This window comes from Thermobia domestica, chromosome 16 (genome assembly GCF_964235325.1).
Source record: "Thermobia domestica chromosome 16, izTheDome1.hap1.1, whole genome shotgun sequence".
Lineage (NCBI taxonomy): Eukaryota > Metazoa > Arthropoda > Insecta > Zygentoma > Lepismatidae > Thermobia > Thermobia domestica.
In genome coordinates, this window is record NC_137469.1 from 22,998,935 (window position 1) to 23,024,083 (window position 25,149).

The following is a 25,149-nucleotide window of genomic DNA, read 5'->3' on the forward strand; positions in this document are numbered from 1 at the left end:
CAACGTGGAATAGGGCCCTTTCTCTACTTCCTACATCACGATTTGGGGGCTCCGTGATGGCTTGAGCCCCTCCCCCACAATGCGGGGTCTGCGGGGCCCTTATTTACGCCCCTGACCCCTAGACAAAGTTCGCCATCCAATTGTGTATCCGTGAAGTTGTTTAAAACAAATTAAATTGAAATGAACTTATTAAACTTAATACACGTGTTCTGTCGATTAAAAATAGGCGGAGGGGAGGCAAATATACACCCAACAAAAGGACTACCAGTGTGCCAATCAAAAGACTATTTACAGGCGGATAAAGTGCACATCCGAAAAAAATTAACACGGGTAATTTTAAAACATATGATAGACATCCAGTTCTACTGAGGAGGATTTTCCCCTCATCCTCGCTGATAATTCTCACAATAAGGACAATGTTAAAATTCAAAAACTTAAATTAACTTTAGAACTAACTTGTTACTGAGATGACTGAGCTTGTTTTCGGGATGCCAACTCCTCGATTCTTGGTCGAACCTTCGAGAGTGCAAGAATCAGAGCTGATTCTGGATTCAAGCAATTTCTGTGTTTCGTTTCAATTGGTGTTAATGGAGAGAAACCTTGTTCACACAAATATATAGATGGAAATGGAAGACGTTGTGAAATAGCACTGATCATTTAATAAATATTGGAAAAAGCTATGCTTATTTTTAGGATTACGTACCCTCAGAAATATCTTCGCGTACCCCCCGTTGAATAGCACTGATCTAACTGATATTAGTACAGTACACACCAATCGTTACCCCTGGCCCTTGTTTATAGTATAAAAATGTATAAATATTAGAAATGAAATACATGAAATCTTCCAGTTTAGCGTCCCATGATTATATTCTTTAGGCTAAGGGAGACAATGATTAAGAGAAGTGAACAATGATGAGGAAATTGGTGGAATGAAAACATGGGAAGAAACGGGAGCAGCTTCAGAACCTACGAACACCGATGTTCATCACAAACTTACTTGGCCGGTAGTAGAACCAGTGGCGGATTTGGTCCGGGGCCGGGGAAACTTAGGCCCCCAGCTTTTTGAATGACAAAAGTAATTTGAGCTATTATTTATATATTTTTGGAAGTTTATAGTAAACTCATGATATACCCATAATAGTTTGGGTTCTGGTTGTCCCTGTTCCAGGTTTTTCCTTCTAGACCCGCCACTGAATCGAACCATAGCCCTCACACACCAGAGGTAAGCGCTCTATCATTAAACCACCTGTTAGGTATTTAAAAATTATTCACAACTTCAACCTACGATAACCCCAGATCAAATATAAGATCGAGCTATTTTTATTTTAAAGGATAAACTCGATACATATATTACTCAAGAAAGGTAATACATTTTATAACTAACTATTAAGCGAGGAGTGTGCATGGTCTACTAAACAGGTGAATATGTTGTTGTAAGCGTAGAAACTACAGAAAAGAAGAGGAACATCTAACCAAACCTAAGTATTCTAATCTAACCTAATTTAGTACATTTTGGTACATTTTTCAATGGCATTTAGTGTCTCCCCCAAAGCTATGCAACACATAAGCCATGCAATTTATGACATATAAAATGTTTTTCCAGTATTCTCCTATATGCGCATACCCACCGCCGCTGACACGCCTGCTTCCTACGGACACACTCCTCGCTACCGTTCGGGCACCCTGCTGCGCTCCTGCCCAGACTCGGGTAGATAGCATTCGTGCTTTTTAGTGTCCACATAGCACAATTTGGATCGTATTTAATGCACTAGTTTTTATGCCGTATATCCACACTGTACTTCGAACAATAATCACTACCAAGTGTGCCAACAATAGTCACTCAAAAACTAAAGCCCCCCGTCCCCGAGGCTAGATCCGCCACTGCTGTACTCCAACATTTTAATAGTCTGCCGTAACGCTGAATGAAATGAAACTATCTTCGTAACTTCTAAACTCGATTAGTGACGAAATCATGATTAGAAAATATTTTCTTTCCCCTTTACACCAAAAAAAGGAAAGTAACGTTTATGTTAGGAGGCTCGTAAAATAGACTAGTACCGTACTTAAAAAGATTGTCGTACGATGAACCTAAAACAACTGTAAGATAAAACCTCGTTAAATTCGCACTGAAACCGTAATTTACAATTTTAGAACTTTGAGAGCGCAGCTGCTTAATGGTGAAAAGAAAGCGAAAGTGTAGTAAAAGATGTTTAGGAAACACTCTCCTATGGCAGTCAATATCATTGTACTTCCTGTCTCTTAACGGTAAATACTCGGTACTTTGTCTTAATTTGCAGCTGCGAAAAAAAAAAAGCTGGAAAAGTGTTCCATATTTGAGATGTGTTCTTAGTAACATCATTATCACCTCTTTTTGTTCCTACCGGCATCTTAAAAAGAAATTTTCGTAGAAAATCACTTAAACTGCAAAACGAGACGAAAGGATACAGCTCTGTAAAAGGAAGACCAGTGCAGAAAATGCTAATATTGAGCTCACTATCAATGTTCAAGCACATTCGTGTCTCTTTGAAGAGCAGTCATATTTTAAAACTGACGCTATATACGTACTATATTTTTCAAAAAGAGAAATATTTTCCTTTTTACTAGTGATGAGATGATAATCCTTGCGTCTTGTAACTAAGCTACCTCTTTTTCTCTTTTTTATACGATTATTACGACGCCATATTATGATATAAAACGTAGCTATAAGCAATCTCTTTTTTTTTTTTTTTTTTTTTTGTATCTACCCAAAAGAGATACGAACATCCCTTTATATATTATATATAACGATGATTTTTACAGAAGTGGAAAGCAAAAAGAAATCTGTAATTTTGACAAAAAGAAAAAGCAAAATATATAACGCTTCGTTTTCACCGCAGGATATTTAGTATTTAAAAAAGAAAAATCCGCTTTTATTAAAATGAAGCGACTGCAGGTGGAGACAAATTTTACTTTACATGAATTAATTGCGAGTGCTTCTACCTTAATGCCTACATCGGAGGAAAGAGATATTTTAATATCAAATATTACTCTACTCATACCTTCAACTGTAGTTACAATAACTAATGATTATTTTACTTTATTGTTTTTGAACTGAAGAGAATCTAGTAGGTTGTATTTTGCTGTTTTCTTTTATAATCGGTATCAATGGGTCTTTGGTGTTTAGTAACGATGAGAAAACATCTGATTTATTTCAATTGACTGTGATCTTATCGATTTGTTCAAGTTTAGTTAAATGTTCGCCTGGATTTCCACACTGAATTTGTGTTTTGCATGTAAATTTAATATGACTTTAATTTGGTTATTCGAATGACGCAACTAGAATTTACAATTTGTATTGTTTGTACTTACGTCCGTTACTAAACGTGATAACAAACGAAAGAGAATTTTTGAAGTGTTTCCTGCATAGATCGGCAGAGCAATTATCTCGGCCGAGTTCATGAATGGAATCAATCCGTTACAATATTCAGGAGTAACGGTGACAGCCAATCCGTTAACACCCCCAGGAGTAACGGTGAATGAATAAATTCGTTAACATCTTCAGGAGCAACGGTGACAGTCAATCCGTTAACATATTTAGGAGTAAAGATGACTTAGTTAATCCGGTAACATCTTTATGAAAATGGTGACTAAGTCAATTCGTTAACATATTCAGGAGTAACGGTGACTTAGTGAATCAATTAATATCTTCAGGAGTAACGGTGAGTGCGTCAATCCGTTAACCCCTTTAGGAGTAACGGTGACTGAGTCAATCCGTTAACACCTTTAAAGGTAACGCTGACTGAGTCATTACGTTAACAACTTTAGGAATAACAAAGACTGAGTCATTACGTTATCATCTTTAGGAGTAACGGTGACTGAGTCATTACGTTAACATCTTCAGCAGCAACGGTGACTGAGTTATTACGTTAACATCTTCAAGAGTGACGGTGACTGAGCCAATCCATTACAATCTTTAGAGTATTGGTGACTGAGCGAATCTGTTAACATCTTCAGAAGTAATTGTGACTGAGTCAATACGTTAATATGTTAACGGGTAATGGTGATTTACATCTGTCCGTTACACAGCACGATAGATCTTGAACAAAAACTAATTTTCAAGTCTATTTTCTGCAATATAGAACTAAAGCGATTACCCCGGCCGAGTAGTAAACGTGACTTTAATGTTGGCTATCCATATCCTATTTATTCATAAATGTACGTTTTGCGTGATCCTTTTGTTTTTAGCTGAGTTTATGAAATATTCAAAATTATGTATATACTTTTATATAATTTAAACAAAATAACATTAGATTTGTATCTTATTATATTGTGTTAACATTAGATTAGTATATTTAAATAACATTAGATTTGAAGACGGAATTAGGGATGACCTTTTTTGAAATATCTGTCTTCCGATTTTCGGGAAATTCGTTTTTCTGGAAACATTAGTTTTTGCAAAAAAAAAAAAAAAAAAGTTTCGTGTTTCTTGTTATTCGAAAAGTTTTTCGTTTTTCGAAACATTTTTGTTCTTTGTTTTTCGAAAGTTTTTTGTTTTAGAAAAAAGTTTCGTTGTTTGCTTTCGAAAAATTGATCTTTTGATTTAGAATGTTTGGAAATAAAAAGTATGGTAGTCATCCCTAGAGAAAACCAGAGATTTTAAAATTAAATTTTCTGTTCATTTTAAAGTAAACAAAAATAATTCCCGATATAAATCAGCAGGCCCGAAACCAGTCAACGAGGTTTGGGGGGCCATGAATATGTTAAGGGAGGTCAAGTCATTAAAAATTCTCCTACATTTTTTTTGTATAAATAATAGCATTTTGTATTGAGATCTGGAGGGGCCACGAAAAGTTTTGGGGGGCAGGACCCCTCTGGTTGCGAACCTGTAAATCAGTGAACTAAAGAAACAGGAATTGCACTGGTATTCTACACCATTAATATGTGAATACTTGTACATTAACTAATGGTATTCTACAAGGTAGAAGCAAGTGACTGAAGGTACAAGCACAGTAGAAATGATCGATTTCAACAGCAAGTATTAACAGAATCTCTCATAGGAGTGTCTACAAGATACGAGAATTTGATAAATACAAATTGTTCTAGAAACAGTTAGATATACAAAAGTACAGAGACTGGTTAGGACATTATTTGAGGAGTTGTATCCTGAGGAATATGATGAAAGTTGCAGTAGAAGATAGAATAGGAAGAAAAAGAAAATTTGTGAGAATTGGGCTAATATCAATTAGTTCAGATTGCATCAAACTTCCTCATTGGCAGTTAAAATTGTTAATCTAATTCTATTTTTTATACAGGGGGGGACAGCAGTGATGGAAAGTTAACTTAAAAGAATATGGGTAACTGTATATTGAGTCCTTACTATACGATAATGAAGTTAGACGTTGCTATGTACACTCATGTCCAAAATTATTGTCGCACGTCTATAAATATGTTGTCGTAGGAATATAATTTGATAACGAATTCGCCAGGTATTTCTTATAATGTTAGTATGTGTATAATCGGCAAAGACACCTATGTGGCTAATTTCATGTCAAAACAGCAGTAAATAAAAATAAAACGAAAAAAATTCTTTCTTGACAATTTAGTAGCATTTTGTTTTACTCACCCTAATTTTCGTATTTATAATTCATTTCCTATGAAACTTACCATACATATAGATTTCCCGATTACATACATAGTAACAGTATTAAAAGTACCTTCCAAAAATCATTATCAAATTATATTCTTACAAGAAGACTGTTATAGATATCCGACAATCATTTTTGAACATGAGTGTACATGGAATTTGTGGTGCGATCTCATTCTGTTATTAATTATTAGTTATAAAATGTATTACCTTTCTTGAGTAATATATGTATCGAGTTTATCCTTTAAAATAAAAATAGCTCGATCTTATATTTGATCTGGGGTTAGGGTACAGTAACTTCCCTAAAAGCGAATGGATTAAAACCAAATTTGGCCAGTTCACTCATATGACAAATATCAAATCCGATCAGTCATACTGTTTCAAAATGAATACCATTGGCCGTAGTGGTTTTATTTCCATGGTAAGCATTAAAACCAAAGACAAGAAATCGCTTATCAGTTGAAAATGACTTGATAATGTGCATCACGAAGATCGAGCCGCACTTATGAAATTACACCATGTTCAGGTATCTCATTAGCTTTCGATTTTAATTGTATTTGAATATGCAGGTTTTATTGCATTGTTATTTTTCTAGTATTTCAACATGCAGTTCTCATTAGTTTCATATCGTACCTTTTTCACTTGAATTGATTTTTAAACAATTCTCTACCTGCTGAAAATGTTTACTAGACCTATGTTTTGTTGCTCCTAACGGTATAGATAAAAATGAAAATATGCCTATCAGAACAAAATTTAAAATAACATTTAAAATTATTTTCCGGTATTAGATTCTAATTATATTTAACTCTTCTGCTTATCTTCGCGACCCCGCACACTCCTCGCTACATAACTAACTATTTTATGTAGAAGAGTACAAAATTCCCACATCGCGACGTTCATAAATACACTTGGACATCACCAGACGGAAAAACACATAATCAAATTGATCACGTTTTAGTAGATAGAAGAAGACAATCTAGCATAATTGACGTCCGGTCGTTTAGAGGGGCTGATTGTGACACTGATCACTACCAGGTAGTAGCGATAATACGGGAGAGATTATCGTTGAATAAAGGTAATATTCAATGTCCGAAAACGGAGAGATTTAATTTAAAGAAATTAGAAGAGAGCCAGGTAAGAGAGGAATACCAGATTGAAGTTTCGAATAGATTCGCGGTCTTAGAAGACTCGGAGTGCACTAGTGTTGAGGATACTTGGATTGAAATTAGAGATAGCATTAAAAGTTCAGCAATAGAAAAATTGGGACACGCGGAAATACGTAGGAACAAACCATGGTTCGACCAAGAATGCATTAAACTAGCAGAGAAGAGAAAACAGGCAAAATTACGGTGGCTACAAAATCCGAATGAAACAACTACACAAAATTTCGCAGATATCAGGCGGGAAACTTCCAAGACTTTTAGAACAAAGAAACGGGATTTTTTGAAAGCTAAAATTAAGGAACTTGAAGATAATAGTAAAAATAAAAATATTCGGGACATGTATAAGGGGATCAGCGAATTTAAGAAAGGCTATCAACCTCGTGCTTATATATTAAAGAAATCTGACGGAACAGTTCTCACCGATACGGATAGCCTCTTAAATAGATGGAAAGATTTCTTTGACGATTTGCTGAACACGCAGCCAAAAAATAATGTGCGTGGAGAAAAGGAGATACACACTGCAGAACCGTATATTCCAGAACCCAATCGAATAGAAGTGGAAGCCGCTATAAAGAAATTGAAGAAACACAAATCTCCGGGTGTAGATGAAATTCCGGCCGAGTTAATTTTAGCTGGAGGCGAAAAATTGTGGAACAAAATACACAAACTCATTCTCCTTATCTGGAACAAGGAAGAATTGCCACAAGAGTGGAAAGAATCAATCATTGTTCCAATTCACAAGAAAGGCGACAGAACTGACTGTAATAATTATCGAGGCATTTCTCTTCTGTCAACATCCTATAAAATCCTTTCAAATATTCTGTTAGCAAGATTGACCCCATACGCAGATGAAATTATTGGAGATTATCAGTGCGGATTTAGACGAAATCGATCAACTATCGACCAAATATTTACCATTCGCCAAATATTCGAAAAGAAGTGGGAATACAATACCCCGGTACATCAACTATTTATTGATTTTAGAAAGGCTTACGACTCGGTTAGGAGAGAAACATTATACAACGTTCTTACAGAACTTGGAATACCGAGAAAGCTAATTAGATTAATTAAGATATGTTTAAGTGAATCCCAAAGTAAAGTCCGGGTAGGAAAATTTTTGTCCACGAGCTTCCACGTCGAAAATGGCCTGAAACAAGGAGATGCGTTGTCGCCATTATTATTTAACTTTGTGCTGGAATACGCCATAAGGAAAATCAAAGATAGCAACCAGGGCCTAGAGTTGAACGGCATTCACCAGGTTATGGCATATGCTGATGATGTAAATTTAATAGGGGATGATAGGAGAACAGTAGAAATAAATGCAGAGATCTTATTAAACGCTTGCAGGGACATGGGTTTAGAAATAAATGCAGAGAAAACTAAATACATGGAAGTGCGTCGGGACCGTAATACGGCAAATTGTGGAGGCGTTAAAATATTAAATAATGCTTTTGATAAAGTGGATACTTTCAAATATTTAGGATCAATATTAACAGACGAAAATCATATTCACGAAGAAATTAAATGTCGACTAAAAGCAGGGAATTCGTGTTACTATTCGGTTCAAAATCTCTTGTCGTCGCGAATTCTGTCGAGGAATTTGAAGCTTAAAATATATAAAACGATAATCATGCCTGTTGTTCTGTATGGTTGTGAAACATGGTCGCTTACTCTGAGGGAAGAACATAGACTGAAAGTATTTGAGAACAGGATCCTGAGAAGAATATTCGGACCCAAGAGGAACGGGAATGGGGAATGGCGGAAGCTTCATAACGAGGAACTACATAGTGTATACGGTTTACCCAACATTGTTAGGGTCGTCAAGTCTAGGAGGCTTAGGTGGGCAGGTCATATAGCTAGAATGGAAGAAAGTAGAAACGCTTTCAAAGTCTTGACTGGTAGAACCATAGGAAAACGACCATTAGGAAGACCTAGGCGCAGATGGGAGGACAATATTAAGATGGATCTCGCAGAGATAGGAATACAAAGTAGAAACTGGATGCAATTAGCTAAGGATAGAAGTCAGTGGAGAGCTTTTGTGAACGCGGCACTGAACCTCCGGGTTCCATAGGCCATAGAGTTAGTTAGTTAGTTAGTTAGTTTTAGTAGGCCATGCCTTTCACACAATTTCAACAAATGATATGCTTTATTTTTGTACAACTCGATAAAACTCAAACACGATATATGAGAATCTTGTCATTTACGCACCATTTCCATACTGCCTTTCCCATAAATCAAAACAAGTGTACCTCTCCGCCAAGTAGTCCCTTCCGCATCCACATATAGTGTCTCTTACAACATCAAAAACAATTAACAAGTATTTTCTTAACTTTAACTATTCCCCTCACCTGACTTTCACTCACTCTTCCTCACAAACCAAATGAAGTGAAATGAAATCTTTGAGTTTTACGTTCCACGCTTATGCCGGTTAAGTTTATGGAGACGGTGATGATGAGAAATGAATGATATGGTGGAATGAAGGAAGTGGGAGGAAACGGGAGAACCCGAGGAAACTCACGCACACGCTGTTTGTCCACCACAAAGTTCATTTGGTGGGAGCCGGGATCGAAACAGGGACCCCACGCACCAGAGGTTAACGCTCTACCACTGAGCCACCGCGGCCGCTCCTCACAAACCAAAATAAATTCTCCAATTCATCTGGCAAACTTTCTAAAATTGATCCAGCGATACTGCAGTTAACCCTCCATGGAAAGTTTAGACTATAGAAAGTTTAAACATTCATAACGATTATTATATAACGCTTACAAACCTTTCTATAGTTCAGGGTTTCTCAACTTCGGGGTCGCGAAGATAAGCAGAAGAGTTAAATATAATTAGAATCTAATACCGGAAAATAATTTTAAATGTTATTTTAAATTTTGTTCTGATAGGCATATTTTCATTTTTATCTATACCGTTAGGAGCAACAAAACATAGGTCTAGTAAACATTTTCAGCAGGTAGAGAATTATTTAAAAATCAATTCAAGTGAAAAAGGTACGATATGAAACTAATGAGAACTGCATGTTGAAATACTAGAAAAATAACAATGCAATAAAACCTGCATATTCAAATACAATTAAAATCGAAAGCTAATGAGATACCTGAACATGGTGTAATTTCATAAGTGCGGCTCGATCTTCGTGATGCACATTATCAAGTCATTTTCAACTGATAAGCGATTTCTTGTCTTTGGTTTTAATGCTTACCATGGAAATAAAACCACTACGGCCAATGGTATTCATTTTGAAACAGTATGACTGATCGGATTTGATATTTGTCATATGAGTGAACTGGCCAAATTTGGTTTTAATCCATTCGCTTTTAGGGAAGTTACTGTACCCACTATATACAAGAAATGGATTCTACTATTATAGAAATAAATGGATATCATGAGATCTCAGCAATAGGTATATTAAAAATTCCACACAAGCTTATTACAAACCAAAAATTACAAGGGGTTGCTGGCAAGAGGATGTGATAAAGTTTGGGTCGTGATAGGAATTAGGTTGAGAAGCACTGCTAAAGTTTCGAGTCGAGTCGATTTTAACGTCCCCTTCAGCAGCGAGGCTATATGAGACGTGGACTCACTGATTAACCACATGAGCTCCCACCCGGGAATCGAACCCAGGTCTCCCACGCCAAAGGCGCGTACGCTAACCGCTTAGCCACGAAGGAGTTCGCACTGCTAAAGTTTATTCCAAAATGGCGAAGTCAAGACGTTTGCTTGAGAGTTTATTATTATTATTATTATTATAAAACTTCCTTTGCGACACTAGGCAGACTACCACTTTTACAAAACATTTAAATGGAGAGAATTTTTTCATATAACCACTCAATTAACCGGACAGTAAGAAATTTAGTGGAAATTACAATAGGGAATAAAAGTAAATGAGCATTACTTTGGCAGATAAGTGCATTAGATTTAGGATCTAAAATTCAACAATCTATATCTCTCAGCTAAAAATACAAAAGACAAAATTAGAGCCAAACTATTGACCTTTAAATAACTTCCTTTAAATGTTACAAATTTTGATATTTACCCTCTTTACCGTGTGCAAGCGCCACTCTTCAGTAGCAAGATATATTTCTACAAATTATTTCTTACCTTATTCACATTATCTAACTATTATTTCGAGCGTTTTACGAAATGCAAATTATTTAAAACTTACTGATCACAAAATGTATTGATTCAAATTATAAACAATGACTTATATCTGAAACTGGAAGGTACATTGGAATAAAATTAAAGGTGAAAACTTATATAAAAGTGACTTTCGAGGATTTTTTCTAAAATTATTTTCTTTTTTATTTTCGTCTCCACCTTTTTATTTTGTTTGTTGTATTATATTTTTCGTTTAATTAACAACTGAAGAAAAGGGTAATATTTTGGTGACAATTTTTTCAGTACGATACATTTAGACCACATAATACACTATTGCCATCTGTTGTGAGCAAGTCAAATAACAAACATACCTTCAAATCTTACCCCCCAAAAAATCATGCAATATTGTATTCCATAACGCATGCAATTTTTACAAGTAGTGTTGTTTCACTACTAGATGTAAATGGGTTACTGTTAGAAGTGTTTGTGTGTGTTACTGTTAAGAGTATGTGTCACACTGCTGGGAATCTTGAGTCACTGTTGGGAGGCTTGTGTTACAGTTAGGAGTGTATATGTGACACTGTTCGGAAGAATGTGTCACTGTTAGGAGTCTATGTGTGTCACTCTTGGGAAGCTTGCGTCACTTTTAGTAGACTTGTGTCACTGTTAGGAGCATATGCGACACTGTTAGGGGTCCTAAGTCACTCTTGGGAGACTTGTTTTATATGTAGGAGTATATGTAACGCTGTTAGTAGGCTTGTCTCACTGCTTGGAGTATTGCAACACTATTAGGAGCCTTGTTACACTCTTAAGAGCATTGTGCCACTATTTGGAGTATGTGCGACACTGCTAGGGGCCCTTGTCTCACTGTTAGGAGCATTATGTCACTGTTCGGAGTATGTGCGACGCAGTTAGGGGACTTGTCTCACTGTTAAGACTATGTACGACACTGTTAGGAATCTTGAATCATTGTTAGGAGGCTTGTTTTACAGGTAGGACTATATGTGACACTGTTAGTAGGCATGTGTCACCGTTAGGAGTATGTACTACACGGGCCTTGTCTGACTGTTAAGAGCATTGGTCGCTGTTTCGAGTATGTGCGACACTGTTAGAAGCTTTGTGCCACTGTTAGGAGTGTGTGTGTGTCACTGTTTTTGAGTATTTGCGACACTGTTAGGAGCCTTGTCTTGTCTCAGTATTACAAGACTTGTGTCACTGTTTGTATGTATGTGCGACACTGTTAGGGGCCTTCTCTCACGGTTAGATGGATGTAGTACTGTTAGAAGTATGTACTACACTGTTACGGGCATTGTGTCACTGTTAGGAGTATGTGGGTCACTGTTAGCAGCATTGTTGTGTTACTGTTTCAAGAATGTACTACACTGTTAGGGGCCCAGTCTCACTGCTAGGAGCCTTGTATCGTTCTTATGCGTTTGTGTGTCACTGTTTGTATCTCTGTTAGGAGTATGTGTGCGACTGTTAGATAATCAACAATAGATACTTCCTGTTAGTTAACTGTGTATTTTGTTTTCACGTATACACTACATAGAAAGTAAATAGTCTGTTTTAACAGAATAAAATACAGTAGAACCCCTCTCGTCCGCCCTCGGCTGGTCCTCCATTCCGGTTGATCCGACCGTGCTTGAGCTGAACTTATCCCGACTCATCAGTCACTAATGAAGCCCATTGTCATTTACTGCCGTCGCAGCATTGTTGTTTACTTGATGTTACCTTATATCCGGTTTAGTGCTCCGTCATCTGTTGTATAATTTCTTTGTGCATGTTTTCTATACTGAACTGTGCAGTTTTTAGTGCTAACTGTTCGTTTGTTTTTACTGTAAAGGACAATACAGTCATTTTTGAGTTCAGATATTGTAGATATTGTTTATTTTACTGTAAATCCGTAGTTTTTTTTTTTTTTATTTTCTGGTAATCCGACCTTTTTGCGTTCTGACCATACTCCCAGTTCCAAAGGTGACGGATTAGAGGGGTTCCACTGTATATGAATTATTATAATTTGCAACGAACTACATACTTTCTAGCGTCATAAAAAGACCGTTTTTCTCGAAAACTACGCATGAGAATTTGCCCCAGGCATGTCATTTTGTTCACGTCAATGTTCTGTTCACTGTTGTCTTCTACGTGACATAACGAATTACTTGAAGAGCAGCTCCATCTTAATAGGCGACATGCTTACCGTATAGGATCAATATTTGGGTTTAGGGAATGTGCTTTTTGTCTTTTTCAAAAACTGCGCATCAGAATTTATACTCACCCATATCGTTGTTCAGCACAATGATATATATCGCTTAGTACGAAGGTGATTCAGAAAATTATGCCTCCAAAGTGATACCTTTATTTGTGTTTGACAAATACCACCGATATAGGTATCAGTGAAAAACTTGGAATATCAGCTACAAATGGTGGCATTATTTTTCAGCATAGTCCCTATTACGGGCAAAGAAGGTTTTTCATGCCGTCCTCGTTGGCGTCGTGGTGGATGCTGGAGACACCATTGTCGAACTACTACTTTCATCTCCGAATCACAACTGTAGCATTGGTCCTTAAGGTGATCCTTAAGTTCAGGGAAGAGCCAAAACTTGCAGGGCGCAAGATTCGAACTATAGGCAGGGTGAGATACAATATCAACAATACTTTGTCAGCAGATGGGACAAATTTGATTTTTTTTTAGCGGAGGAGAGGACGTGTGACGGTGCTCCATCGACTGACGATTCGTTTCCGGGGGATAATGGTCCAGCCACGACTCGTCGCCGGCGATGAATGTTCCTGGGCACACGACCTTCCGCAATCAGAAATCCAATGGCAGCCCGCTGCAGGCCTGTATCCAAGGGGGGTCTAGGGGAGCCACTCCCCTAAATTTTGCTGCCCCCCTAAAATTTTTACGATAGGCTTGCAAATGAACTATAATATGGTGATGAAATATAATATGGTTGGATCGGGCCCCCCTAACTTCAGCCAGGCCCCCCTTACATTTTTGGCCTGGCCCGCTGTTTCAACCGAACGTCGCCACTGGTTGCAATGGATTGCTTCACTACTCTGGAACGAGAAGAGATAGGAAATTGAAACAAGTGACATTATATATAGCTTAACATCATTGCATTAATGGTAAACAGTTCAGAATGTTTGCAGTAGTATTGGCTAAGTAGTGGGCTTGGAGCCATTAATTTCTGGATCACCCTCGTATATGTCTCATCCTTGAGCTGAGAGCTAATCATATTCTAGAATTCAGCTGATATGTTATTAGATTTTGTGGTACTCTCTCGTTTTCTCAAGAACAGTAGGCTCTATTCACAGAACAAGAACAGCTCAGAGAAGAGGATGTTTTCTCCTTCCAGCCTTTTACATCCCCCATCTCTCGTACATTTCTCCAATTGGAAAATTTCGGAATAGAATGTCACCTGCCAATAACGGGTTTGTAAGATCACCAAAGTTCACAGGGTCACGTGTTGAAGTTGAAAAGGGCAAACGTACATATTAGGTTCATTGCCAATATCTCTCTCTCACAAGATTAGATTTGTATGTACACAACATTTAAGAGTACGTATATATTCATTCGTTAGCTCTTTATTGAATTCGTGTGCTATCTTCTTCTTCTCCAGGATTCCTATTTCACTGTCTCTGCTGTTACATTTTACAGTTAATTTTTCACTATATGACTGATGTGTTCCAGAATGGCTAACAGTTCTTTTTATCACCTTGTAAGTGATTTTTGGTAAGGCAAGCGAATTTTCAGTTTCGTTGTTTCTGATACAGGGGCGGCTCAATTGGTAGTGCAATATGTCACTCGAGCTCCTAAAAAGGAAGATAATTCAGTGAGCATTTTTTAGAATACATTAATGACATATAATTTAAATTAATACATCAATCAAATTGAAACTCTAGCAAATGGCTTAGAATATTTTATATGTTGTTGCACAGTGTGTTTTATGCATTTGTCATGTCTGGTTTTATTTACTCTTGTAACCGAAATTGTTGTTGGGAATTGGGAATTGTTGTTGGGAGTTCTAACAAAGATAGGGTTGGAATGGAAAGATAGAAGACTCATAAGAAACTTATACATGAACCAACAAGTAAGTGTTAGGATAGGGGAAGAACTGACGGAAGAAAGTGCAATTGGAAGGGGAGTTCGACAAGGATGCTGCCTCTCGCCAACACTATTTAATGTCTATCTACTATCCATTTCATAAAGATAGGCCCCTGACTTCGCGGTGCTGCCGTGACGTCCAGTCAAAACTTATATTGCATTGTCGTACCTCGTTGGAATTGTTGGAATGTTGTCTTTTTAATACTTAAGACATAAAAATTTTCTTTGTACTATGTAGTGAGAAAAAAATAAAAATTAATGAAAAAGTGCGTATTTTTTCGTACTTTCTTGGTAGATCAATGTTTATAGAGCTATATCTCAGAAAAGAGATCACGTGAAATAATTTCCTGTGTACAATATGTAGATGCATCCATTAACTGTAAGTTGTGAAAAGTTCAATTTTCATCACTTGATATTTTTTGTGTAATTAAAACAAATGTGCGAAGCTCTGATCTCCTTTACCATGGTAGGTAGAGAAACGTACAAAATACTGTTCGAAAATTTGGAAGTCTAGTGTCCCAAATATTTGGAACTATTAACAAAAATGGTTTAGTTGGTAGAGTATTTATTTTTAAAAAAAATATGTTTACTTCAACATGTTCTCTGCGTTAAGCGGTGAGCCATGTTGCAACCCAATCTTTAAATTCCCCGCGCTTATATGAAGAAACAGCATACAGTAAATGGAAGTGCGACAACGCTGTCGTGCAGTGTTGTCGCGTTCAGGAAGCTTGTAGCGCGAAGCCTACTTCATAAGAATGTAATAGGAAAAAGTATTTATTATAACCTTTCACAACATCATAAAAACATTAATGCATGTACACTCATGTCTAAAATTATTGTCGCATGTCTATAAATATGTTATTGTAGGAATATAATTTGATAACGAATTCGCCTGGTATTTCTTATAATGTTAGTATGTGTATAATCGGCAAAGACATGTAGGCTATGTGGAAAATTTCATGTCAAAAGAGCAGTAAATAAGAACAATAAAACGAAACTAAAATTTTCTTATCCATTTAGCAACATTTTGTTTTACTCATGCTAATTTTCGTATTCTTTTCCTATGAAATTTACCACAAATATACATTTCCCGACTCTACATATAGTATCAGTATTAAAAGTACCCTGCAAAATCATTATCAAATTATATTCTTACAAGAAGACAGTTATAGATATGCGACAATAATTTTGGACATGAGTGTACACATCTCAATGTAATCGAAATAAAACGTTGAAGTAACACATCCAAAAACTCATCTCTTAATCTACTTACTTCATTCACTTTCGTCATGGCTTTGTTGACTCATCGCTGCTCCTGCTATCTTCCCTAATATGTATAAACAATTGCTCCATTTCTACCTCAAGATCTATCAGTATACACACTCTCCAGCTTACGAACATGTTAAAGGTTAAAAAGAAATGTGCCTTGGCAATCACGTGTTCACCCAAGTTCTGCGATCAATTCCCTTGCCGAATGTACAGTAACACAGAATGGGTCCTTTGTTTTCTTTCAACGAAAGAAAACAATGCAATGAGTAGGTGACGAGGGCTGTATTTGCGTCTAATCACGTCGCACTGATTAATTCTTCAATACTTCCCTTCGGTTCGTAGGCGTCAAAAACTTACACACGCATTCATATCATATGGGTTCATTGCAATGAGACGGACGAACGGGCATTTATATTTTCGTGAGTATATCTTGTGCTTTTTGATTTAAAAAAAAAAAAAAAGTGGATATTCCTTCACGAGCGGCGGTATTACAAAAAGAAGAGGCAAAATGTTTAGCGATAATGAAATTGCAGAACTGATGAATGACTCTGACACAGACGGTTATGAGTTAGTAATTAATAGTAAGGACATTGATTATTCTGTGCTCAGTGGCGTATCCGGGAGTGAACAAGATAGTAACTCTGTTTCAAATAAACCTGAGGCTGCGCCGGAAAAAAAAAACGCGTCATTCCTATTCAAAGGCAGATTCTAATGTATTTTAGCTTGGAGCTCTTAGATCTGAAAACAGATTTTCTGTGAATTGTAAACTCAATATTACATATCAACTAAGGTTGTATCATATAATAAACTTTGTGCGTGTTTTTGTTTCTGTGGAAGTGTATTTTGTACTGCGTGCAATAAGTGAAGAACTGACAAAAATCAACAAATTTTCGAGGACCATCACATGCAAATCCAAACAAGATAAGAGTTCGCTTTTCTAATTATGAACACTTGGTACATTTACTATATATCCTGTTAATTTCTAAGAAATTGGTTTATAATCTGTGGAGACATTACATTTTTAAAATATCTCTAAAAAGTGACGGACAGTGCGTAACAAGTTTAAATACCCGTCCGGCTGAGAGTGTATACGCGTCAGGAAAATGTGGCAACGTAGCACTCCGTATAAACTGCGATAGCGAAGGGCGCAAAGCAGAGAAAATCATAATGTCATATTTGTGATTGTTTATCTTTTAAAACAAGTCAAAACAGTTTGGTTGAAAAAGCTACTTTAAGATCTTTCTAAAAGTTTTTTCAGATTGTTAATACACCGCCGCAATTCAGAGATAATGTTGTCTCACTTTTTGCTGAATAACAAGAAAATTACTACGTGTTGAGTAATGAAATTTTCAGAAGTTGCAGGTAATATATGCATCTACATATCTTGCACAGGAAATTATTTCATGTTAACTCCTTTCCGAGATATAGTCCTACAAACATTGATTTACCAAAAAAGTACGAAAAATACGCACTTTTTCATTAATTTCTACTTTTTTCTCATTATACAGTACAAAGAAAATTTTTATGTCTTAAGTATTGAAAAGACAACATTCCAACAATTCCAACGAGGTACGACAATGCAGTATAAGTTTTGACTGGACGTCACGGCAGCACCTCGAAGTCAGGGGCCTATCTTTATGAAATGGATAGTAGAAGAGATAGTGAAAAAGAGCCTACATGATGATGATGGCATTTCGGTAGGAGGTAGAATGATTAGATGCAAAAGATTTGCAGACGATATGACGCTTCTTGCAGAATCTGAAAAGAAAATCAATAAAATGTTAGAAAAAATAAGAAAGGGCTTTGAAGAATATGGGATGAAAATAAATGTTAGAAAGACAAAAGCCATGGTGATTGGAACGAAGGGGTCTGTGTCAAATATAAAAGTAGGAGGGGAGAAAATAGAACAAGTGAATAGTTTTCGATACCTGGGTAGTATTCTTAGTAATGACATGAAGTGCGAACGTGAAATAAAAGCAAGGATAGGAATGGCGAAAGAAGCCCTTAGGAGAAAGAAAAGTCTGTTTTGTGGGTCCTTGAATAAAGAGTTGAGAAAAAGACTCATAAAATGCTTCGTGTGGAGTGTTGTACTGTATGGGGCGGAAACGTGGACATTACGTAAAGGTGACGAAAATCGACTGGAAGCCTTCGAAATGTGAGTGTGGAGAAGAATGGAAAGAATTAGTTGGGTCGAGCGGAAAACGAATGAGAGAGTGTTAGAAATGGTGGGTGAGAAACGAACACTTTTAGATATTATTAGGAAGAGAAAGAGAAACTGGTTGGGGCATTGCCTAAGAAGAGATTGTATCATGAGGGACGTCCTAGAGGGTATGGTGGCGGGAAAGAGAAGGAGGGGGCGAAGGAGACTACAATTAATAGATGATATTAAAAGAAAAGATCATACGCGAAGACGAAAAGGTTAGCGGAGGACCGTGGAGCATGGAAACTTCTCAGCTGCGGCAAGTGACCTGCCAATAAAGGCAGAATACCTATGATGATGTAACCGAAGATCAACAAGCTTGTCATTCAACAATATTCTCTCATTTTTCATACATATTATAAATTGTATAGTTTGTTCGCATTCAGTTTCCATCTTATCTCTTCGTCTTGTTGTTGGAACTATTTGTTTACTGTAAATTAATATTCACATATTTTCTTTTACTCTTTTTTTCCTTTAGAATATAACTTCTTATATTTTAAACCTAATATAGTATTTTTTATCTTTTCATTTGTTTGCAACAGGGTTGCCATCCCGCGTACATTTGGCAGTGGTGCCAACTAGAGGTGTTATGACACAACTTAGGTCATTTAAAAAAATTAGGGGATAGTGAAAAAATAGCTGAAACATATAAAGACAGTTATCAATTTAAAACGTGTAAAAACTATACTGCATGCGGTGAACAATCGGATTTATCCGGTTTTCTCCTTTATCTCACATCCCGAATTATTTCATAATGATTCACTTCCTTTCATAACAATCATCTTTTAGACCGAAGGACATAACCGTAGAAACGTTAAATTAAAGATTACATTCTTGTTTGTAATTTATATTTTGTGTTTGTATTGTATTGTATAGTTAGCTACAAAAGTTTTTTTTTTTTTTTTTTTTTCATTTTGCAAAATTTATTTTGGGACTAACAGTGGTATGACTGGAACGTACAACGCTGGTATGGCATGAACATACAGGAAACTAGACTCTTTATGATTTACTGAAATTGTCCTTCCGTTCTGAAGTTATTTACGAAACGAATTTCATGAAACTGAAAGAACGTTTGTCGCCGGCTGTACAAAACAGTTTTGTTAGTTTGCCTCCGTATCTATTTAGTTTCAAATTACTTTTATAGGTTTTTAACATGTTGCCGATGGGAGTAACTAAACGCATCGACTTTTGAGGCTAAAATCTTAAATAGACTAGAACGGTACAGTTTACAGTACGCTATGGCCGGCCACACGGATCATTAGTAATGCATAAATTTTACATTGGAGTCCAGGATTAGTATTTCTGAATATTCTATGGGAGGGATATTCTCAATAGTACTGCCCACGAGACAAGATGAGAAATAATGTTTCATTTTCTCGTCTCGGAAATTTGGTCTCGTCTCGATTCTCGAAAAAAATCTTTCTAGTCTCCTGACAATTATCGAGAAATTATCGTCTAGTTTTGTAAATTTTTGTTAAAAAGATTTATGGCCTTAGTTGTTTCATATTTTTTATCTAGAAGTTATCACAATCTTTCCGCGTCACGAGACGTTCACATAGAGTGTGATATAACAACATTTAAATCACATTTATTACTGGAGTACATTGTGTAATGACTTGTTAATAAATGCTGTGCATTGTGTTCGTACAATTACTTTATCGATGTATAGTTTTTCGGCTATGAGTCACGTGACACTAAGACAGTGTTTGAAATCTAAGATTTGGATGAACTCATGAAGTTCTCGTGAAATTTCCCGTTTCGTCTCGAAAAGTTGCGAGAAATATACAGGGTGTTTCTAAACAACACCGACAACGTTTGGGAGGTGATTCCTGACATCAAGATAAGACGAAAAGTATAGACCAAAGGAGACGAGGATAGTAAGAAATGAATCGAACGATGGAATGAAAAGTGAGAGGACACAGGACCACCTCGAAAAAAGCCTCGCACACGGTGTTTGTCCACCACAAAGTTCACTTGGCGTGAGCGGAAATCGAACGAGGGGCCACACGCACCAGAGGTAAACGCTCTACCACTGAGCCACCTTGACCCCCTGGTCCGGATTCAGTAGATCCTGTTGGTGTACCCTTGTTGACATTTAAAGATATCTTCTGTCCCAGCTAAGACATAGGTATTCAATAATAATTCCATATTTTCAAGCACAACAAATTCGCAAGGACAAAGGTACGGTGGCTCGGTGGTAGGGCGCTCAGTTCTGGTACGCGGAGTCTCTGGTTCGATCCACGCTCAAGTAAATTTTGTGGTGGACAATATAGTGTCCGTGCGTTTTCTCGAGGTATATTGCAATTACCTTCCACTTTCTCATTCCACCAATTCTTCATCATCATTTACTTGCCTTAATCATCGTCTCTCTTAGCTTGAAGGGCATAAACGTGGGACGTTAAACTGAAAGATTTTATTTCAAATTCACAACGGAAATCAAAGATTGAACATAACTTTTATCTTTTCATACTTACTTTCAACTTGACTTCTTTGCTTTTCACAGTAATCTCTTCTATCGTATCTTACAACTCTCTGTTGCTGTTTGCGTAGATTAATCTCTCTTCTATCGTATCTTACAAGTCTCTGTTGCTGTTTGCGTAGATTAATCTCTCTTCTATCTTATTTTGCAACTCTCTGTTGCTGTTTGCGTAGATTAATCTCTTCTATCTTATTTTGCAACTCTCTGTTGCTGTTTGCATAGAGAACGATATAATCAGCGAAACGAAGTGATAAGATCTTTTCCCTTTTACCTGCATTAGTTTGCCTTTCCAGTTGAGAGACCTAAACACATAGCTATTCAAGAATGTTTGTAATACATATACTGGAAACGTGTACATGTTATAGTCACTGCGATATGTGCAGTGCAGAAGATAATAAAGAGAAAGTGTGCGGAGCAGCTGTTTGTATATCTGTAGAACCAGGTGCAGAATCTTATTGATTTTTGGCTGCAATTGTCCATTTTCTGCTGAAACAGCAAGGTTGCGTGAATGACGTAGCGAAGATGAAAGAGAAAGTCTAGATAGTGAGGGGAAAGTAGTCAGAAACAAAATGACAAAATTAGTCACGTGGGTGAACGTTAATCTATTTTCTTTTTTAATTAGTATAAAAATTGAGAAGTCATCCAAATGCAGTTCCTTGGAAAGAAAGATGAAAGCAAAATGATTCTAAAAATATATTACGTTATGATTTAATTAACTTGTGGGTACGTCCATCATAAAAACAAGAGAAAAATTTCTCTTTTTTTCGTTTTTTTTTATTCATTGATTTAATCATCTCCCCTTTGCCTGATTTAAATCCCAGTCGTTCCTGGTGGGAGTGAATGTGGTTCGGATCCCACGTTAAGTTGTAGGTTCAAGTCCTATATAACATTGACCTTGAAACGGGACACTAAATACCAAAATCTTTTCCTCTTTCAATGTAACGCCTCACGATTATATCCGTTAGACTAACGGAGACGGATGATTAAGGCAAGTGAGTGATGATGGGTAAAATCGGTGAGATAAGAATGCGGGAGGAAACGGAAGTATCCCGAGAAAAACCTACGGGCACGATGTTACCCACCACAAACTTACTTGGCCGGGGTTCGAACCACGGACCCTACGCACCAAAGGCAAACGCTCTACCACTGAGCCCCACCCCGACACTAAATATCAATTCATTCAATCAGTCGTGTCAATCCCAATCTATACATATAATACTTATAAACCTCGAAGGAAACACACGTCATTACCTTGTTTCATTAATATTATATTTTTAATGAGTTCTTTATTCTTTATTGAAATTTAACTTGTCTTTTTAGCACTGAGGCTATATGAGACATGGGTGTGCGGTTTAAGGTGAAATCCAAACCACTGTAATACGTTCACTGTTCTCCCATTCGAACTAGAATTTGGATGTCGATGCAACGAGGCGCGTGCGTTAGCCACTAGACCAGCTAGGAAGACTTAAAAAATTTCAGTTACTTAGAAACAGTGGCGTACGGAAGAGGGTTTCTGGGTTTTAATCTCCTTACATGAACAAGAGATCAAAAAATAAACATTTGCCTTAAGATATGTATACAAAAATCTTGAAATGATGGTAAACTTGGAGAGCTCCTTCATGGCTAAGCGGTTACCATACGTGCCTTTGACGTGGGAGCCCCGGATTCGATTCCAGGCAGGTCATGTGGTGCGGATCCCACTTAAAGCTGTATGTCCACGTCTCATATAGCCTCAGTGTTGGAAGGGACTCTAAACGGAAAATCATATCAAATCCAATAGATATAAACTCAGAGGCTTGAACCATCCTTCATGAAGTATTGCTGAGAAATACGTATGTTAGAGTTTCAGGGTGAATACAATTTAAAACATCCCTAAAGAATAGGTCCAATTGCAGAGCCTTATAGAATGCCATGTTTTATGAAAAGCAGTCAATTTCTACGAAAAATAAACTTTTTCTTTCTTTCTTTCTTTTTCTCTTTTCTTTCTTTCTTTCTTTCTTTTTCTCTTTTCTTTCTTTCTTTCTTTCTTTCTTTTTCTTTTTTTTAAGATGAGAGATTTAACCCTCATATTATCTTTGATGATACCAACTTCAAGCAATAGCAGTAACTAGTAAGTCTCAAAGTCAACTAGTGCCACCTGCCGTAATATATAAGAACTACGTAAAGAACGGCCCACAAAAACAACACGATTCTCATTTGCTCAGGAAGTATTCTATAATACGTATTTAAAAAAGGAAATAACGAACCGATGAAACCAGTTGAAAATGCTCCAAGAATAATTGTACATAGAATAATTGCCAGAACGAACTTAAAAGGATTTTTTTTTAATTAACTTCTACAGACTTTATACCAATTATTCTATGTACTTTATTATTATACTCATTAAACAATTCTTGTAATATATCTACGCATTTATAATTTCTTTGAGTACTCAATTTTTTCCAAATATTTTGTTTAAGAATTATGTTAAAACGTTCTATGATATGTTGTTTTACGAAGACACGTGCTTAAAATGGAGAGCTTAAAATCGAAAAATTCGCAAAATATCTCTCCCTGACTTACGGTTCCCCGAGATATGGCTCCTTAAATTTCCCGAAATCGAAACTTCTTTGGCCAATATCTGGAGAATGGTGGCCAGTTGGCCAGTGGCCACCAGTTACTATTTGGTACCTAAATGTTCATCATTCTCTTAGGTATTGATCAACAGCAATATCATCTCTCTATGACTTAAGGTTCCCGAGAAATAGCTCCTTAAATATACGGAAATCGGAACATCTTTGGCCAATATCTGGGGAACGATGGCCAGTTGCCCAGTGGCCACTGGTTAATATTCAGTACCAAAATGTTTACCATCCTCTTAGATATTGATTAACACCAATATCATCTCTCAATGGTTTTCGGTTCCCGAGATGTGGATCCTTAAATCTTCCGAAATCGGAACCTAACGTTAAGAATAACGGGAAAAAATCCATCACTTCTTTCTGATAGTTTTTGTTGCTCTTTGGAATGGTAGACTCAAAATTGAAAAATTCGCAAATAACAGGCACACACACTCACACAGCTATAGAGAATTCAGTAACGAACTTCGAACAAAGTTGGTTGAAAATTGTTGTCTGTATAAATCATTTATATAAATATTTTCCTTTGGAAGATTCTGGACAGAGCCATGAGGAGTACATGGAATTTCTGCAGTATGTATAGAAGTTAATGTACAAAATAGCTAATATTTTTGAGTGCCTTGCTCACTTCTACCCGATCTTGGTGTTCTAAATGTTAAAATGTACATGCTTGTTGACGAAATGTTGTTTTGAAAAGTTGTATTTCTCTTATACCGGTTGCATAGAATTTATATGGTTAGATTATATTTACAGCATAAAAATAGTATTATTGTGTGCACAACATTATCTAACCGTTTATCTTTTGTTTATTTTTCAGCCATGGGGAAGACCTCATTGTCACTCCATTTGCTCAGATACTTGCAAGTCTCCGAAGTGTTCGAAACAACTTCCTCAACCTCACCAATGTCCCCACAAACAAGTAAGTACTATTCTTTATATATATATATACAGAGTGGACCAGAAAATCTCCTTACATAAAAGATCCCATAAGATCACCAGATGCGGTTGAATTTGTTAATTTCTTCAGGTTCATGAAGTGGGAGTACGAGGTTTCATTGAGTTGTCCACTCCGATCCCCTGATCTGACTCCCTGGATTACCTGCGAAACTGTCAATGGAACATGTTCAACAACAAATTTATGAGGCATGAACATTCATAACCTTCTGTGCATCCCAAATAATGACAGCTTATGTCTGATAATATGAGAGTGCCTATGTAAGGAAAATTTTGACTCACTCTGTATTTTAAAAATAATAATAATAATAATTAGTAAAACAGGATATCAAAAATTAGAAACAAACTATCATACCAAAGTTTAACGTAACGTATGCTTTAAATATGTTTAAATATGCACAAGTGACATCGATAGTATTTATAAAACAAATAAAATATGTATTTATATGAATCCATCAGAAAACGTAACTATGTAATGGGACCAGTTGTGATACAATTGGTTAAACATGTTTATACAATCTGTACACAAAATTACAAATAAGTGAGTCTTTTAAAAGTTATTTCCTCCACAACTGGAATTTTTGCGCGATGCAGCTCGGAGGGTTTGAGATTTGCTGGTAAAGGAAGGTCCTGC

The 25,149-nt window shown here is 36.5% G+C and overlaps 1 protein-coding gene across 7 annotated transcripts in view; it reads left to right on the plus strand.

Annotated features, from left to right (window-relative positions):
• The window catches only part of dnc (phosphodiesterase dunce), an 872,058-nt gene that overhangs the window by 543,598 nt on the left and 303,311 nt on the right, over window positions 1-25,149 (plus strand). For all 7 annotated transcript variants that reach the window (XM_081742182.1, XM_081742183.1, XM_081742184.1 and 4 more), the window contains one exon: window positions 24,379-24,480. In XM_081742182.1, coding sequence (XP_081598308.1) covers window positions 24,379-24,480 — 102 coding nt within the window. The remainder of the gene's footprint in view (window positions 1-24,378; window positions 24,481-25,149) is intronic.